Source organism: Pogoniulus pusillus, chromosome 29 (assembly GCF_015220805.1).
Source record: "Pogoniulus pusillus isolate bPogPus1 chromosome 29, bPogPus1.pri, whole genome shotgun sequence".
NCBI classification, from domain to species: Eukaryota; Metazoa; Chordata; class Aves; order Piciformes; family Lybiidae; genus Pogoniulus; species Pogoniulus pusillus.
In genome coordinates this window covers 11,237,608-11,256,467 of record NC_087292.1, presented here as the reverse complement: position 1 = coordinate 11,256,467, position 18,860 = coordinate 11,237,608, and the positions used below count along the sequence as shown (strand labels likewise).

General features: G+C 38.3%; 1 protein-coding gene across 1 annotated transcript in view; it reads right to left on the bottom strand.

The window, feature by feature from the left end:
- Window positions 1-18,860, bottom strand: part of SPO11 (SPO11 initiator of meiotic double strand breaks) — a 40,036-nt gene that overhangs the window by 2,992 nt on the left and 18,184 nt on the right. The window contains exons 4-12 of the mRNA XM_064167619.1: window positions 10,525-10,670; window positions 7,891-8,004; window positions 4,784-4,872; window positions 4,102-4,168; window positions 3,799-3,907; window positions 3,145-3,231; window positions 1,451-1,487; window positions 1,116-1,225; window positions 39-138 (exon numbers count right to left, since the gene is read on the bottom strand). Coding sequence (XP_064023689.1) covers window positions 39-138; window positions 1,116-1,225; window positions 1,451-1,487; window positions 3,145-3,231; window positions 3,799-3,907; window positions 4,102-4,168; window positions 4,784-4,872; window positions 7,891-8,004; window positions 10,525-10,670 — 859 coding nt within the window. The remainder of the gene's footprint in view (window positions 1-38; window positions 139-1,115; window positions 1,226-1,450; window positions 1,488-3,144; window positions 3,232-3,798; window positions 3,908-4,101; window positions 4,169-4,783; window positions 4,873-7,890; window positions 8,005-10,524; window positions 10,671-18,860) is intronic.

Genomic DNA, 18,860 nt, shown 5'->3' with positions numbered 1-18,860 from the left:
TACTTTCCTCTTATGTCATAGAACCTCTACAGATTTACCATGTGGATCTGCATCCATAAGGGTGAAGATAGGGATTTGGAAAGAATCCCACAGCTTCCTGACAAAAAGTCGTGTATTAAGGTCTGGTATGCCTTTGCCCTAAGGAAATAAAGTAAAAGCAGACAATTTAAAATTATTTCAAACAGCAGCTGGTACATATTTTTTTACACTGGCCCTTTATATCAAGCAAGCAAGCAAACAAACTGCTAGTAGAAGTATTTCTCCAGCAGCTACTTTGCAGGAAAAGTTCTATACTTCCATTTGGCTCTGTGAGGAAGGAAGCAGGAATGGGCTGGGCTGCAGCACAGTGGATCTCCTGGATTACAGGCACTGTAGCAGCAGCAGCAGCATCTCTGTAGTGAAGGAGTTAATTTATAAGGTCTGGTAATTTATAAGATCTGGTGTACAGATGTACCCAGGCGTCTGTATAAAGTGGTGTAAGAAGGCCACTTTTTTCTTCTTGGAACTGTGTATGTCTCTAATGAAACAACATAGCATCATACAATCATTAATACTGGAAATGACGTGTAAGATTATCAAAGTCCAGCTCTCAACCCAACACAACCAGACAAGTTCTTGCTATGAGTGACTCTGACTGGGCAGTACACAGCACAGTGCAAATGCTTCTCTCCTGCAGTTATGGGGACATGTTTTTATCTCAGTGTGGGTCAAATTTGTCCCAGAACAAGCAGCTATGTAAATTCCTATTAACTCTCTAGGCTCCATAGCTCTTTCAGCACAGTCTAAAACCAGCCAACTCTGTTTCATTTGGGTTCATTGAAGGACCAAAAGTTACTCAACAGCTGAGCCTTTCCGAGAATGACCTAGGCAGCTACTCTGCAGCAGCACATGAAGCTGGTAAGGTACCAAGCTCTAAGGAGATGTTTGGAGACAATAAATCTTTAGAATGCATGGTTTATCTCTCTCTAGAGATAATAACATTTAAAAATATTGTTAGACATGTTTCATACTAATTTTATTATGGTCTTCTGACCAAGTTTGGGTAGTACTACAATGCTAAAGTATTGTTTAAATTCTTATGTCTAACTAGGAAAGGTGTAATGCAGGATACATACCGTAATAATTATACATGGGGACATTCTATTGCAGAAGTCATCATCCAGCAGTCTCTGAAAAGTTGCATCTTTTTCTACAATTAACAGAAATTTGGCGTGCGAGTTTAAATCTTTTTTTTTGTTAAGGCTGGCTGCCTGTAAAGTGATCCATCACACCAATAAATTAAACCTAAATGCTCTAAAATACCTGTTCTAGAGCCAAAAGCAGTGTTCATGACTCAACTTCAGAGCCAACAGGCAAAGAAAAAATTACCAGATCATTGTTTAACTTGGAATATTTTTTGCTTTTACTTTATTTTTTCATTCTACAACAAGAATTCTTACTCAAAGGATACTTTTAATTCCTTGGACATTAGATGGCACAGTGACTGCCTAAAACAACAAAAATGAGATTAATCATTTTAAATAGAGAAAATGATATATTTTAAAATAACAACATTAGGTAATGAGGGACACAATTACATCCTGAAACAATAATTCATCTTCTATATACATGATCAATCTTGACATTTCCACCTCTTTATAAGTGTATTCAACCATTCATATCCTGCTCTATTTTATGGTTTTGAAGGAATCCTCCTGTAACAGAAAGATACTTTACAAAAGTGCCTGTACTGCTGTTGCAGAATATTGTTCATCAGATGGACATTACAGTGAGAACAATGTCCTGATTATTTTTTCATCTGTCCTAGCCAGAAGAGAAAAAAAAAGACATCTTGATGTGAAGATTGCAAGTTTAGTACAGGCTTCAATCATTTCAGTATACTTTTTGGAAGACTACTAACTCTTTTATTAACCTATAACCTGGTTTTATAAGTATTTTTGAGCTACAGTTTGAAGACATAGTAATGTTTACTTTACTTCTCATATTAGGATTGGCTCAATCTGGCAAGCATATGGATGAGAAAACAGAAACTGGAGGAAGAACTTGGCAAAAGAGTATGTATATATTGAAATGTGTGGTCTGGTTTTACTTCTGACTGCTAAACCACCTCTGCTGCCAGGGTGGAACAGCTCAACAAATAAAAATATCAAGAGATGTATAAGGGCATTAATAGCAGAGGACCTTATGCTACTTAAAGTATAGAAGGCAGCTATGGCTATCTTTCCAGTTTGAAATTACTGATTTTGGCTTACAGTGAACACATTTCCCAGGAAATCATCAATCAAGTCTGAGTTCTGTCCTTGCTTTCATATTCTGCAGAGTTTTAGAAAATCATTCAGAATTAGATTAGTTGAATCTCATCTTCTCAAGCTACTATTGGCTCTTGACTCTTAAGAAACCATGGTTATAAAGTTCTCTTTAGCTCAGTATCACCTTTGATAAAATAAGTTGAGAATACAAACCTTTCTAATGTCTGTAATTTCTGTATGAGTGCTTATGCTGAAGTCAAATAGCCTGATACTGTATACCTTTGGTTGTACAGTGCTGGGCACATGAAGATAGTATCAGCTCTTATGCTGATAGAGTATCATCATTAACCTTCTATAAATGATGGCATCCAGAAAGAGATTCCTCTGTAATTACAAAGGCTAAGCTCTGCCTCTCACATGTCCTGTTGCTACTGGAGGAATTTGCTTAGTGTAGTAGAAGCAGCTCAGTGAGTATGTTAACTGAGGAGGTGAGACCTGTTTTCTTACTTACTATGCAAGAAATCAGTCTGTTGTGACAGAAACAAAGTATATTCAGAGTGCCCAGGCTCCTTTGATTCAGACTACTTCTTTGACAGAACACTGTAATATACATAATCTATATGCTTTCCCTGACAAGATTCCCATGGTAGAAGGTAGTGCTAAAACCAGATACAAGGGATGTACTCCTGGTGAGTACACAGATGAGCTTCAGAACTGCAATGCAGTTGAGCAATATTTTTTGTCTCTCTTTTTTACATCCAGATTGTAATATCTCAATCTGCTACATGCACAGGTCTGTATAGTAAATGTATACAATAACCTGAGCTACAAGAAGTGCAGGTTATCATGCAAGGGTAGATGCTATGAGTTGCTGTTACTGTTTTGTAATACATACTGTTGCACCGCAGGTACAATTCACTTTTGTACCATCTTCCTCAGTGTAACTTAAATTACCAGCAACAAAACCATTAACTGTAGACAGCTGAAAAGAAACAAGACGTTTTATACAGTAAATTGCATGTTACATGCTGCTATGTAACTGTATTACACAGGCAGAACAAGAAACCTGTCGCTACCATCAACCTTTTAAGCACTAAGCAGTGTGGTTATCATTGTGGAGAGGAAGGCATACTTACAAGAAATTGTTAACTGCATTTATAGATACAAAGGGATACAAGCAAATTTAGAAGGTTGTTACATCTCTAATGTACTTAAAATTTTCATTTAACCCCCAAGTCAGCAAATAATTTGACTATGGATTGCCTAGCAGATGTCTGGCACTCTGAAGTTTAAGCACTGCCTTCACTAGGCACAAGGCCCTGTGATTTTGTCCAAGACTCTTTGGAACAAGCAAACTCTATGACTTTTCCCTGAAGAAGGAAACCTTTTGAGGTCTATGATAAAGCATAATTAGGTTTCATTTGCATAAATGATACTTTTAATTTCAACTATGTATTTCCTGCTGGTAACTTTTCTTTGTATTTCAGCTTTCAGTTCAATATGTGTGTTTCAGAAGTAGCAATACAAATATTCATAATAAGCCACTTACTATATGCAGACTTCTCCGAGGTATCTTAAGCATGCAAGAAATGTCGTTGATTATATTGTCCACAACAAGCTGGCTACCAAACAGTAGTGTATCTGAATAATATATATCTCTATCAAGACAAAATATTGGATTTGTAATTATAATACTGAAACAGCTGTAGACTCATGAGACTTTTATATAAGGCACAGATAGAACACACCATGGGCAAGAATCTATTATCCTACAGGTGTGCATCTTACAGGTTGTTTTGCACAATAACAGTCTTACAATGCAGCTTTATCTGAAATGACAGATGTGTGTTACCTTTTAGTTGCATAAGTATTGCTCTGCACCATCTTGTAGATCATGGATAATATCTTGAGCATTCGAGCTGAAAAGATGCAATTTAAAACATATTTTATCCTCTTTCAGATTTGCATATAAAATCAGTTCTCATTATATTGACCTATATTTGCCTCTCATAAAATTAAATTTTGAAATATGTATTTTAATGTGCTGTGAAAATTGAGGAGACTGTTCTAATCAATAGACTCAATAATTTCTAGCATAGTTAGAAAAAATAGGAGGGAGTTAAGTGAAGGAATGTATGCCCTGCTGTCCAGGCCAAGAAATGAAATGATTGAGTTAGAAAAAGAAATTAGCTTATTGTCCATATTCCAAGATTCCTCTTCTAGTTAGCTTTTTGAAGAAGAGTGATGTTTTTACATTAAGACCTTTTGAGTATGCTTTTAGCTGATACTCATCCAGGGAGGGCAGAAACTGCAAGAATGCTGTATTAATTTCACTGTCACTCACTATAATTTAATAGAGAAGAGCAAAACTGAACGGCTGGTCATAGTATCAGGTTATATTAGCCATACATTTCTAAACCACAACGGATAATGTTCTTTATGGTTTTGGTTTTGGGAGGCTTTCCACAAAGTTTTGCACTAAAAGCACAAGAAAAAAAAACCCAAGGATTCTGCTTTGGACTTTTTAAACTTACCAAATTTTGATGCTGATCTAGGGCAGTCACTTCTTATTTGTTTTGTAGTACAATGTGGCACCATCTGCAGACCTACAGAATCTGTAAATCTGATACATTGCAAACAAATACAACAAAACTGTAAATATACTGAATATCTGTAAATCGTTTTCTGCAAGATAGTTCAGATTCAGACCCCTCTGTAATCACATCTGCCAGTGCTGTTTTCAGACTCGGTATGGAAACCATCAGTTTGGGGGCAGATGGAACAGCCAAAGAAGAAGGCAGACAGAAGCTATCACAAGGACCTCTTCAAAATGCTACTGAACTGGCCTAACCTAATCACTGCATTCAACACATAAAAGAGTTTCTCAAGAAGATGTTTCGAGACTGAATTTAAGCCTAAAGTACATAAGTTTCCAAACAAAAGTAGAGACAAAAAATATTTTATACCTGTCTAAAACTATTAATATATCAGCATTGGTTATTATTTATCATGAAAACAAAGAGTAAATGTCAGTGAATCATTCTCACATGTGAGAAACAGTGAGTTTCTCACACAGAATGTATGAAAAGGGGTACTTAGTTCATATTACAATCATATTATCTAGTTTATGTCCTTAAATTATTATCAGAATAACTCAATTATATGCCATTATTAACATTTGGAAACAAAATTGTGGTCCATCCTCTTCTCTGAATAGTTATTTAGCCTAAATGAGCTCCACTATTTTGTGTTTTACCAATTCATGTCTGAAGGTGCATATTTCACCAGGAACAATCAGTTATTAGCTTAAGGACACTTCATTATTTTACTTTATTGTAGTGCCTTATGATATGATAGTTCTGGCTTTAAAGCATTCGTTTTCATTCAGCGTTTTGTATGTACTTTTAAAACGTTTTGGTGGTAAAATGGCTATAATTTGATCTAAACCACTAAAGAGTTTCTGAATGTCCTTGTTCGTGTTTTGCTCCCTGCATCCTTTGGGTGGCAGAACACACCACACTGCACGCGTACGAAGTGACAGCAGTAACGAACAGTCCAGCCTGGCATCAGCCAAAGCTCCAAAGGAACTTTCTTGCCTTTGTGCTGCAACATTTTAAAGGTATTTGTGCTTTTCCCTACAGTGTAGCTCTTGGAAGAAGAGCAGTAATCGACACGCTGCAGGATTGCTCTCCCAGATAAATAAGGAGCACTCCTTTCAGTGTGCTGAGAAACCTGATCAGGGTGGCTGACACAGATGTTTCACACAGACAACAGCAAACTGGCACTGGAACAGACACCCAGCAATTCCATCTCGGATTGTCTACCCCAGAGGAATAGTTTTCTATAAAATCTTCCTTGCATTACTAGGAAGTCTTTTATTTTCCTTTTTGGTTAGTTGCATTGTCGCTGTGGGTTTTTTTTTTTCTGGAAAAGATACAGCCAGAGAATGCAAACTTCTGGCCTGGCATTCTCACTGATTGACATCATTCTCAGGTAAATACTGGTCTGGGCATCTACAAGTGTTTACAAAGAACATTTCAACCATGAAATCATTCTCTCAGTCTACTAGTTCCTGTCTAGCAGATTCCTGTTGTGTAGATTAGGGAGGAAATGGCTGCCTAATATTAAAAAAAAAAGCCCCAGTGACTAAATTTCCTTCCACTGATACTGTATCTTGGTTTTATTTTTATTTGCTTATTTTTATTTTTGTCTTTCAGAACTGCTGTATTAAAGAACGATATGGGTCACTGCTCAATGGAAATGCATAGCTTAGATTACATTTTTCCGCCATAAAAAAAATGGTTTAGCTTTTAAAAACCTGATTGATGAGTCTTATTTTTAACATACTGCGATGTGAACTTGTTTTAATTTGAACGTTTCCCCCCCTCTCTGTGTTCTGATGGCAAATAGCATCTCCCATTTGTTTTTTCTAGCCTGGAATGCCATTTCCCCAAAGACTGCCAAAAATTGCAAAACTTTGTTATAGTATTTTAATTTTACAGACATCTGAGTGAAACGGTTCTGTCAAACTATCAAGACACAAACCATTAAATTCCCTGGAACATACAAGCCTTTCAGTTAACTGATTACCTTCAGGCCCCTCAGGTTTTTTGACTGACAGAAATTTATTGTTCTCATTAAATGAGTATTCCACTGAAGTGTTACGCATGGAAGGTTTGCTATGCTTTCTCAACCTCAAATGTTTGTAATGTGCCCACTTACAAGCACCTCTGCAATCCTATCAATCTAAATATCCTTTAACCCACTGATGTCCAAAGCAAGAAATAGATTTATGTCTTCTTTTATCCTTTTGCTTCTGTATTATAGAAAGCAATTAATCTCTCAATTTCAGGTGGTTTAAATGAGCACCTTGGGAAAGTACTGTTGCAGAAGCAACTTCTACAAATCACAGCGTGTGTTATAAAGGAGGATAGGTTGCTTTTATTCTGGTCCTGTCTAGATAAACTGGCATAAGATCTGAAATTTGGATGACATGTTAGAAACTTGTTTTGCTTTATTTGGCTGCTAATGAACTTAGTACACAACATGGAGGAAAGAAATACACAGGAAGAGGTGAGATGTATCATCTTTGAAGAACAAAAAGACACATCTATCACTATCGTTTTAAGAAATAAGATACCATGAGAAAAAGCAAAGAAAAGGAAAAAAGGGAGCACAGAACAGGCAATAGAGGATGAAATTGCTAGTAATTGTTTCCAGCCCAACCCAGAGTTTTTCACTCTAACACGACTTAACATTTCTGGTTTCTACTGCTTCCAGAAAATGATTGTTTATAGGACCTCCCCAGCCCTTCAAACCCCTGCTATGGTACTTTTACATTCCCCTTTATGCTATAATTTGATGTTACTTAATACTCGATGCTTGTTCATGCAGAGTGGCTACTAAGCATGACTTTTTACTTGTCCATTACTTTCTAAGAATTCAAATTATTTATTGATTCTAATGATTATAGAATGATCACAGTATCACAGTATCATCAGGGTTGGAAGAGACCTCACAGATCATCAAGCCCAACCCTTATATGATGTATAACTAACTTTTCTGGAAGTAACATAATCAAATTCACATCCATGGCATTTATATTAATATAAAGCAGGAGTTTAGAACATATGATCCTTACTTTACATTTCTCCAGTCTGATCTCTTAGCCACTGTCAAAACAGGTGCTTTTTTTTGGGCCAAGCTTTTGAATACATCTTCAATGACCTTTTCTATTGCTTCAAGAACTTCAGAACTAAAATAAAGAAAATTAATCATAGAGGTCATGTGATAACAGTTCTGCTGTGAGGTTTCACCCTCTATCCCTGCTCCTATGAAAATTATGTGAATCACAAATGCTTCAACTATATATTTGTCTCCAAAATGGGGAGGAATTCTTTTTTTCTTTTAATCCTGTTTTACTCAGTTTCCCTAAAATTGTTGACCTTTCATTCCAGATGCATGACAGAGGACAAAATTAAAAGTACATTTCTATTTAACCCGGGGACCATTAAATTTCTTCACCATCTGAATTTTTAGACCAACTGGCTGGTTTGTGACTGATGATTAATGTTTTACTGTAAATGATGTAATCTTGGCTTTGGCTATGATTTGGGCTAAGTTGTTTTTAAGTGCTGTAAATTTTAAAAATGTTTGAGTACAAATACTTCCTGTTGTACCATTGTACACTAACCTTTCGAGCTGCTGCCCTGAACAAACTGTTAAGAGTTTTAATTGTAGCAAGGCTTATTTTCAACTGACTGACTGAGAAAAGAGTAAAATTTGAGTCTTTCACCTGCAAAGACAAAGTAACCTTGCAGCAAATCCCTTACAGCAAAACTTTAGGCTGGTTTGAGTGTTATGACAGATGCTTTTTATTTTCATAAGCAATCTGACTCCAACATTTCAGCTGTCCTGAAAATTACAAGTGTAGTATATATCCCAAGTAGGAATGAGAATAGACAGCACTTATTTTAGCTCAAAGTTTTATCAGCAAAGTTCAATTTTATCATTGAGTAACATACAGTTAAAAGATGAATCAATACCATTGCATGCCACGCAAAATTGTTTTTAAAATATAAATATAAGTCTCTTTAAACAATAATGAAGTTTTATGAAAGCTCCTTTCTATCAGCTGAATACATTTCTTCATTTTTATAGCCCAGCTTCCACTTACTCTACCTTCTGTTGAAATTAGATTAAATATATATATTTAAACCAATCTCTGGAATATATTAACCTTTTAGTTTTAAATGTGCTTTGTAATAGTATCTGTATTAAAAGAACAAAACAAAACAAAAACCCCAAAACCTAAAATAAAAACCATCCAACCAAAAAACAAACAAACCTTATGTTGCTAACATTTTTATCCAATAATATTAAACCACTCAACAAACACAGTGTAAGATTTTTTTCTGGGTTTGGTTTTGGGTATTCTTTTAGATGAAGAAAGTTAAACACAAAGGCCTGATGATTTTCAATAGGTGAAACAGTGAAGCATGACATCAGTGCTGATAATACAAGATCTGGTCATGCGGCCAAAATGTAAATTCATTTCCCACTATACTATAATTTCATAATCAAATCCAAGATTTCTCTGTCAGACTCATAGCCTCTTCCTCCAGATTAAAATCCTACTGCCATATCCATAATAGAAATTCTGTTGAGGATAGAGGAAATCACTGGCTGGTGAGATTAATGCATAATGCAGCAAAGGAAGAGTAAAATAGGTAAGTAAATCTGACTATGGTACAGACCTCCAATGTGATAAAAATTAGTGTTGAAAACAATAAAAATATATATGGGCAGATGGATGAAAAAGTGAATAGGTAGGCAGGAAATCTAAACCATGTCATTGCTTTCATACATATAAATATTTTTCTTATTCACTTGGCTTCGTCCCCTGTAACTATTTTAATATTCCAGATGTATTTCAAAGCCTGATGCAGAATTTGATTGTTCAAGTTTCTGTTCCAATTCCAGTTTCCCAATTTATTGGCCAATAGAAGTTGTAAACGCAGCAAAATAGGAGGAAGAGGACAGCAATTCTTTATGAAACCCCTGCTGATTTTCTGTCTCCTTTTGCAGAGATTAACTGAATTTTAATAAGCAAACATACAATACTGGCCAAATGTGCCTACTTAAAATTCATACTGGTTTATTTAACAGCAGAGAAGGAGTAGGCACTGTATACCTACAGAGTGTTTGCCTGCTCATTTCAGCATGAGTAGTATACTTATAGCACAAAAAACAGCCCTCAACATTAATATCATGAAAGATTAACATTATAGCACCTTTAGCAAAGAAACAATATAGATACACAAGAGAAATAGTTACATATAAAAATCTACAGAGCAATAGACTAAAACACTCCAAACCCCAGAACTCTACATCTCCAAAGCCACACATACCCTGCCACAGACACTTTTTCATTTCAAAATGCTTCTAAGGTGCTCCCAATCTGTTCTAGCCTCTGAGGCCGATATGCTGTCTACAGAAACTGGCTTTTAACATTTTGGGGTTTTTTTCAGTATATTTATTCCATATGCTTGCTTTGTCATTTCCCCCCACCCCTTGTTTCTGTCTGTACCAACGATTTTCTGGGGAAGTCTGGTGGAAGGGAGAGGCTTTCTGCAGTGTGAGCCCCTTGTCCCCTGTGTTTTTGTAGGGGAATATGTTTTTTACTTTGGCACAACTCCATTAGGTGCAACAGTGCACTACCTATGAAGTGTTACCACAGAAAGGGAGCATGGGTGCTCTTTTTCACATCTTTTACCTGGGGACATGGCCCTCATCACCAGACAGATGTGTTTCTTTGAAGCTGGCCTTGTTCCCAGCTGGCACTTCAGTGGAACAAACATTGTGGTCCTCCGTCAAGGTTGGCACAGACCAATCCAACTTCTCTGGAAGGGACGAAGCCATCTTAAAAAGAGGCAAAAGAGATTACTGAAGAAAGTAGAAAAGGCTTTTCTGTGTGCTGGGCTTAAAACTGTGGTGAAACCAGAGAATGCCAGAGGAAAAAGCAGCACATTTCTGTAGAAAACAAAGTCAAGACTTTCCCACCCTTCCTGACTGAGGCTTTTTCCTGCCCTTTCCAATGGATAGGAACTGGCCTTGGTCTTCCTTATGGGAGGCTTTTTCCACTCTTCCTGACTGACCAAAGGCTCTTCCTGCTCTTTCCAACTGGGCAAAGGCTCTTTCTACTCTTTCCAACTGACCAATGCCATTTCCCACTCTTCCTGACTGACTAAAGGCTCTTCCCGCTCTTTCCAACTGACCAAAGGCTCTTCCCAACCAAGCAGTGACTTTTCCCGCTCATCCTGACTGACCAGTAGCTCTTCCCGCTTGTCCTGACTGACCAATAGCTCTTCCCACTTGTCCTGACGGACCAATAGCTCTTCCCACTTGTCCTGACTGACCAGTAGCTCTTCCCACTTGTCCTGACTGACCAGTAGCTCTTCCCGCTTTGTCCTGACTGACCAATAGCTCTTCCCGCTTTGTCCTGATGGACCAATAGCTCTTCCCGCTTGTCCTGACTGACCGGTAGCTCTTCCCGCTTGTCCTGACGGACCAATAGCTTTTCCCGCTTGTCCTGACGGACCAATAGCTTTTCCCGCTTGTCCTGACTGACCAATAGCTTTTCCCGCTTGTCCTGACGGACCAATAGCTTTTCCCGCTCTTGCTAACAGGCAGGAGATGACTCTGCACACCCCAGTTCTGGCCCTGCCTGCCTGACCATGGTCTCCACAGGGAACTGAACCTCAAATCTGCCTCTGGAGCTGCTCTGCCTGAACAGACATTCAGCCACAAGCTCTGCAGCACCCAGGTCGGAGGAATAAATCTGTCAGGAGTGGCTAAAAAGCAGCCAAATGGCTCATCTACACTTTTCTCATTCTTTCTGAGAGACCGGCAGGTTTTTAGTATCAAACGTCTTCTCCTGACTGTTTGTAGTAGCTGGAAGAAAGCTGGAGAAGCTGGTGCTGAAAAAAAATCAGCTTTCTTCCCTTGAAACAGAGTTCTACTCCTATTGAAATTAAAAGTTTAACACTGGTTTTATCATTTACCTTCAGCTTGCTGAAGTTTTAAAACAGCCTTTGGGTATGTTTTCCAGTCAATCCAATGGTAATAACTTGTGCTCTGAGCAAACAGCAAACCCCCAGTGCTCAGTCATGAACCACCAGATTAGAAGGAAGCCAAGACTGAAGAAGAAAAAGCTTTGCAAGCTCATGGCTGCACCAAGACTTCTCTGATTCGTGTGGCATCTGCAGCCATCACCTCAAAATGGAGGGAGGAGCCAGGGCCAGAGACAGACTGTGGATTTGAAAAGAAACCCCCCGTGCAAGGTCCTAATTTTGGTGCATTTTGTACCTCATGTTTTTAGGAGTTTGCCTTTTCCAGTCTTTTGCTTCAAAAAGCTTAACTCGTTGTGATTTCAAAGAGAAAATGTAGTGCTTTGGGGAGACCTCATGAAGGCCACAAGAGCAGCCCAGTGGCCGGGCAGTTGTTGGTCACTGCCAGAACAGCCTCACGGCAGTCACTGACACTCCTGCAGCAGAACCACATCCTGCTTTCTCCAGTGGGTTTGGTGTGCACAGGTCACAGCCTTCACTGGAGCAATTTATATATCTAGGTCTGCTTTTTTTTCACCCAGCAGCCTTCACTGGAGGATACTGGGTGAAAAAAAAAAAGCAAATCTATACATCTAAGTTGCTCTTACCTTTGCAGTTATTTAAAACTACTAAGTCATTGCACCTTTTAGTGCCCAATAGTGGTTGTTCTGAGACTTTTAGAAGTTACTGAAGAGATAAATACCTTAAGGCTTGTGTTTTTCAGGGTTTTTTTAAGCCCACTGTTGATAACATCATTCCCTGCGCACTGCAGTCAGTGATATTGGAAGCTGTGCTCTATCTAGCTCACTGCCAACAGCGTTTCAAGTGTGATGCTTAGACCTGCTGTTAGCAAATTAGATGATGTAGTGTTTAAAATGTTGGAGGCAGCTGGCTTCTCTTGCTGTTTGATTAGCTACTGCCCCTCAACCTTTCTTCTTTGGCACTCATAAGAGGAAACCTTCCAAATTCAGCTTGGGTAGGTAATTTAAAAAAAAAGTTGCAAGTTGATTTATTTAAGGAAAACCTCAGGCTATGAAGATATGAATACAAGGGGTTTCAATTAACAGGGGCAATCAAAAGAAAGGGGAATTAATATACTGAAATTTTCAGATCTTTCATCTTAAGTCTTTGGCCTTTAGGTACCTTGAGATCACTCCGGAAATATTTATGCAAAATCTCTGTAGGTCTTTCCAAAAATTCAACATCAAAATCAACAGATTTTTGTTTGATATAGAACTGACACAACTGTATCATGCCTCCAGCAACAGATTGCAAACAAAACTATTTACATCACCCTCTCAGAAGCTCATTTAATAACTTGTCTCTTCCTCACAACAGCAAACAGCAACTACAAAACCCCACGACCTAAATCCTCAGTGTTTCTACCCGAGTTAATGAAGTAGAAATTGAAAACGAAACAACAAAAACATTTCCATGCTTTAACCTTAATATCACACGCATACATAAGTATATATGTAAACTAGTATCCAGAATAGGACTGGCTAATGAACTACAATCAATAAACAAACTACCATCAATAAATGAACTACCATCAATAAATGAACTACCAGGTTATTTTCTTAATGCTCTCTCTTTTTTTCTTCCCTTTCTGCTTACTATTAGGAAAACAAATAAGGAACCATTCTTAAATGTTAAGGTGGACAGAAAGATGTGAAAAATCAGGCTAACCGATGCAGTTATCCCAGCGTTTGTTTTGCTTCTATTAAGATGTGCGGTAGAGGGCACCACAGATGGCAAGGAAGAGGAGATTACTGCTTCGAAGCTGTTAAATGTAGCACTATGGTTTCACTAATCGTTGATAAAACGAGCATGATAGGGAATGAAACACTTTCAGATTTGTTTGCTTTAACAGATACCCTGTTACCAAAACGTTCCCCTAAGACTGTCTCCTACTATAAACACGTGCTCATATCAGGATACTTTTGGAGGAAGCTATGCTGTGAAACTCTTGTGAGCTGTCTGATGCCGGTTTCAAAGTCTGTCTGCAGCTACCGAAGAAGAACCTGTCCGGATCAAAACTTGTTGCTATCACTACATGCTACCCAATAAAAAAGCTATACCAAACAAAAATGTGCATTTATCTTACTGCCAAGATTTTAAATTACTTGTTACTGATTTCTCATACATAAATAATTGCATCAGCAGAATAAATAATATGTACAATACTTTAAAGTGTGTGTATGCTTTTACTTCATACCTTACAAAAAGGTTTTTCCTCTTTTCATGTGTAGTTAGTCTCTTACATTCAATGCTCGTGATTGCTCTGGTAAGTATTTCTCTCCAAATGCTTTGTCCTTCAATCTTTTATGAGACAGGTAAGCACACTAGTGGACATGTCTATTTTCAACTGATGTCCACTAGACTACCTTGTGAAATTCAATCTTTCACTCAACCCTAAAGAAAAGGGAGATCTCTGTAAAAAGTAGTGGTTCAGTCCAAACAGAAGTATTTGAGCCAGATAGGAGTGCTAAGAAGATAAATGGAAGCTTAAAAACTACATCGAGAACACGGGGCTGGGGGGGAATTGCCAGCAGACATTTAAGAGCTTGTTGGGCTCATACCTACTGTGTTCCAGCAAGCTTCAGTTTCTTTCCAGCCTCTTTGCTTGTGATCTGGACAGTCCTCGGAAAGACAAACATTTTGTGAGCCAACAGATTGTGCTGTGAATAAGCAAGGATGAAACAGGAGACAGATCTATCACCTGCCAGTTACATGAAAAGTTGGTGGTCTTTTTCTAATGAGCAAAGCCCAGAGAAATAGGAGATGAAAAGTCATTCACTGCTAATAGCTAACAACTTCAAACGGGATATCTCCTTCCAGCTAACATGGTTGGTTAAAAAAAAAAAACAAACCCAAACTTCAAAATGAATACATTTTCAGTTTACCTAGCTCTGGAGACACGCTCATGGAATATTTATTCTGTGGTAAGGCAAATCATAGTAGCAGGAAGTGAGGTTTTGTTACCACCCCTTCTTTTTGTGTTTCATCTTTCAGCCAGAAATAAATTCTAATAAATCTTTCTTAAAAGTATAAGTAACTTTCATCTAACCTCTGGCACAGTGATTTTCAGATCCAACATTTTCTAATGCTTTTAGAAGCAGTAATGTATTTTGGGTGGCAGGGCAAGACAATTATTTGGGACAAAGAAACACAAAGTACACTAAATAAAAGAATGCTTTTCCCCAGTTTAGCACAAATGCCATGCAGACTGTGGTTCATTTACAAGATTTAGGCTGCAAATAGGCAGCATTATATGACTGAACATTCAAAGACTTCAGTTTTATGTGATGAGAAGTTTGAGCTTGCCCAGTGCTATCATAGCCACTGTTTCTGATTTCTAATCTGGTCTCAGAAGAGCATGTTGTAGAGGAACATAGAGAAAATCTTTTGAAACATACAAGCCTCTATGCATCATAGGATTCTTGAATGGTTTGGCTTGGAAAAGACCTTCTAGTACAACTCCTTGCAGTGAACAGGGGCATCTTCAACTAGATCAGGTTGCTCAGAGCCTGCATCCAACCTGACTTGGTATATTTCCAGGGATGGGGCTTCTACACCTGTGCCAGTGTTTCATCACCCTCATTGTAAAGAATTTCTTCCTTACACCTAGACTAAATCTCCCCTCTTTTAGTTTAAAACCCTCACTATTGTTCTGACTCAACAGGCCTTGCTAAAAAAACTGTCCCAAATTTTTTTATATAAGTGCCCTTTAAGTACTGAAATGCCACTATAAAGTCTTCCCTAGGTCTTCTCTTCTCCAGGCTGAACAGCCCCAGCCACCTCAGTCTGTCCTCTACGTCACTATTTTTGTGATTCTCCTGTGGACCTGCTCCAATAGATTCCTGTTTTCCTGTCCTGAGTGTAAGCAACTGCTGTAAATGAATCAAAGAGATAGCTTTCCTTTTGAAGGTCTCTCATAGAATCAACCAGGTTGGAAGAGACCTCCAAGATCATCCAGTCCAACCTATTACCCAGCCCTATCCAATCAAATAGACCATGGCACTGAGTGCCTCATCCAGTCTTTTCTTCAACACCTCCAGGGGTGATGACTCCACCACCTCCCTGGGCAGCCCATTCCAGTGGCAAATCACTCTCTCTGTGAAGAACTTCCTCCTAACATACAGTCTGTACCTCCCCTGGCACAACTTGAGACTGTGTCCCCTTGTTCTGTTGCTAGTTGCCTGGAAGAAGAGACTGACCTCTCACCTGGCTACAACCTCGCTTCAGGTAGTTGTGGACAGCAATGAGGTCACCCCTGAGTCTCCTTTTCTCCAGGCTAAACAATCCCAGCTCCCTCAGCCTCTCCTCATAGAACATGTGCAAATAATAAATATAATTGTCTATATTATGGACACTTTTCCTGCTGTTTCCGTATCAAAATCCATGACAGCTGAATAACAAACAGATTAGGCAAATACATGGCACCACTCTCTGCACCCAATGCCCCTCTGTTTCTAAAGAATTAAACACATATCACTTACCTATTACCCCATTTTTCATTGCTAGGAATAGGAATCAAATTAAAACCTGGGCTGAAGTGCATATACAGGAGCTAAATAAATAAGAAAGATAAAGGACCAGGGCTGAGTTAGAGCAAATTTCCTCCTTTCTCACAACTCCCAGGAATCAGCTGCTCTTACTGTCTGTACAGTAAAAATATGACCAAACCCGCTCAGTAACAGCAGTAAGTTCTCAGGTAGCTGCATGTCATACCATGTAAGCACTAATAATATCTAATGAATTGATTTGTAAACATCTGTATACTTGTACAAATACAAATCTGGTTTCAACTGAATGCTGGATGAACATGTTATTAGGAAAAAATTCTGATTAAAAAATGTGTTAAAGGGAAAATATGTTGAAACAAACAAATGGAAGACATCTGTGCTAAAACATAACTGGAAAGCAAGAATGCCTTCTATTCTACGTTCATGTGACAGCTTGAACATGGCAGTCCTGGAAACAGATGCACCATTTCTTCTGGCTTTCAACAGGTAAAATGTTTTGTTTATTTTCTGTTTTCCTTTTGTTGGCAAAATCCTAGAAAGCAGGAAACCTCAGGTGTGATTTTTCTCTTTAAACCCAAAAATGCCAGCTGCTGTACATTAAAAATACTTGAGCCAAAATCCATTCTTACATTTATATAAATTCTACACCAGTGCTGTCATGGCCCCAGATTTATGTCACAGGTAAAACTCAGGATGGACTTTAGACCTTTGTTATTAGCTATTTAATAATGCCTGGGGAAAGTGAAGTCAGAGGATGACGCAGGAATCTATTCTGACACCCAGTACCATGGGCCATATAAATAGCAGAAAAGGTGGGGCAGTTGATTAACAGACCTCTGCTTCATTTTCAGAAGCCTAGATTAAAATCAACTTTATGTCATCCTTAAAAACGTGTTTGGTGATTTTAATTAAGCTACTAATTTTAATTGGTCCACACCACAAGAATGCCAGGGGCACTGTGATGTAATTTTGGATAAATGACAGCCTTTGCTTTGGAGGGTCCTAAGGCTCAATAAAGGAGTGCATCAGATTAAAAACCAGCACAGATGTCTTACCTTGGTTTGCTGGTTTGTTTTTTTATCTTGGAGGGGAAGAGAAGAACCATGAGTCAAATAGAAACAGGAACATGGGCCAAAACATGTCTTACTGAGTTGTTGTATAAGAAGTTCTGGATACAATGAGATCGTTGACTGGCCTTCAGTGAAGAATTCTCTGCATTGCCTTTTCAGGACACATTTTCAGTCTGTTCAAACACGTTCCAAAGTCTTTCTGTATATTTATATACCACTCTTTTCTCTGAGCAATGTGTCAGCTGGCTGTCACTGCAGTAAGCCACCTTCTGTATGTGGGCACAGAGGAAGGTAGGACATTTTGCTTTGTTCTGCCTTGTTTCGCTGCTGCTGGCAATGAAAGCAACCAGCTGTCTTGAGATTGCTTTGATGGATCTTCTTTCAAGCAACTTCCTGTCTTCTGGCTTAGGATTGGTTCTAGAAGGTACTGGACCAGAAGAATCACAAGGATGTCCCACAGTCAAAAATGCACAGCTCACAGCTACAGCAAAGTGTGAATTTTTTGGTTAATGGAAGTATGGAGTCTGTGCACACAAACACAGACTTCTGCAATATAAAGCTCTCCCTGGCTGATTTCTTGTGTTGATCCCAAAGGGAGATCAGTGCTGAACATGAGCCTTAAAGAATGTAATAGAACAAAAAAAGGCAAAATCTTCTGGCACAAAGAGGGGCTTGGAGCTGTAGACTGAGGACTTTTCTGCACTGAAAAAAATGACTAGAATTGCTGCTGCAGAGTAGGCTGTTCTGCAGCAACTTACTGTCTGACCCATGACTTCTCCAGACCAGAATACCAGCACAGGGAGCTACTGCAGATAGTTTACTCAGAAACAGCTATTGTGGTCACTTTTCCCACACAGATAAATGCAGTGTCCCTGCATCTCTGTAGTAAAGAAAAAGCTTGGGTCTTTGTTGTTTTGGTGCTGTGTTTCTTTTTCTTCCTTTCCTTTTTTCTTTCTTTGTGTGTTTTTTTCCTGCTATATAACATGTGGCAAAGTGGTAAAGTAGACAGGGATCTTTCAATCAGACCCTGATGCAATTGATTAAGGTCTTTTATTTAATTTAAGATGTACTATAATAATTTACCGTTGTTACTTACATGCTAAGAACATCTCTACATCTGCAAGGCTATGTCCATTACAGGATGTTGCATCAGTTTAAATCATTATAAAAAAATCCAATTAAGCTGGTACAAAAAAATTAACAAAATTATTTGCTACAGTCTCTGATTGATGGATCTCACATCTCAGTCATCAGCCTTCTGACAACATCATATGCATTGTTAGAATGCAAAATACTACAGTTCCATGCAAAAGTCAAGGGTTTTTTTTTGTGTTAGCTCATTAATTTTAACAAACAATAAGCAGATGATTGCTGTCAACAATACCTCAGATAGGTTACAAATTC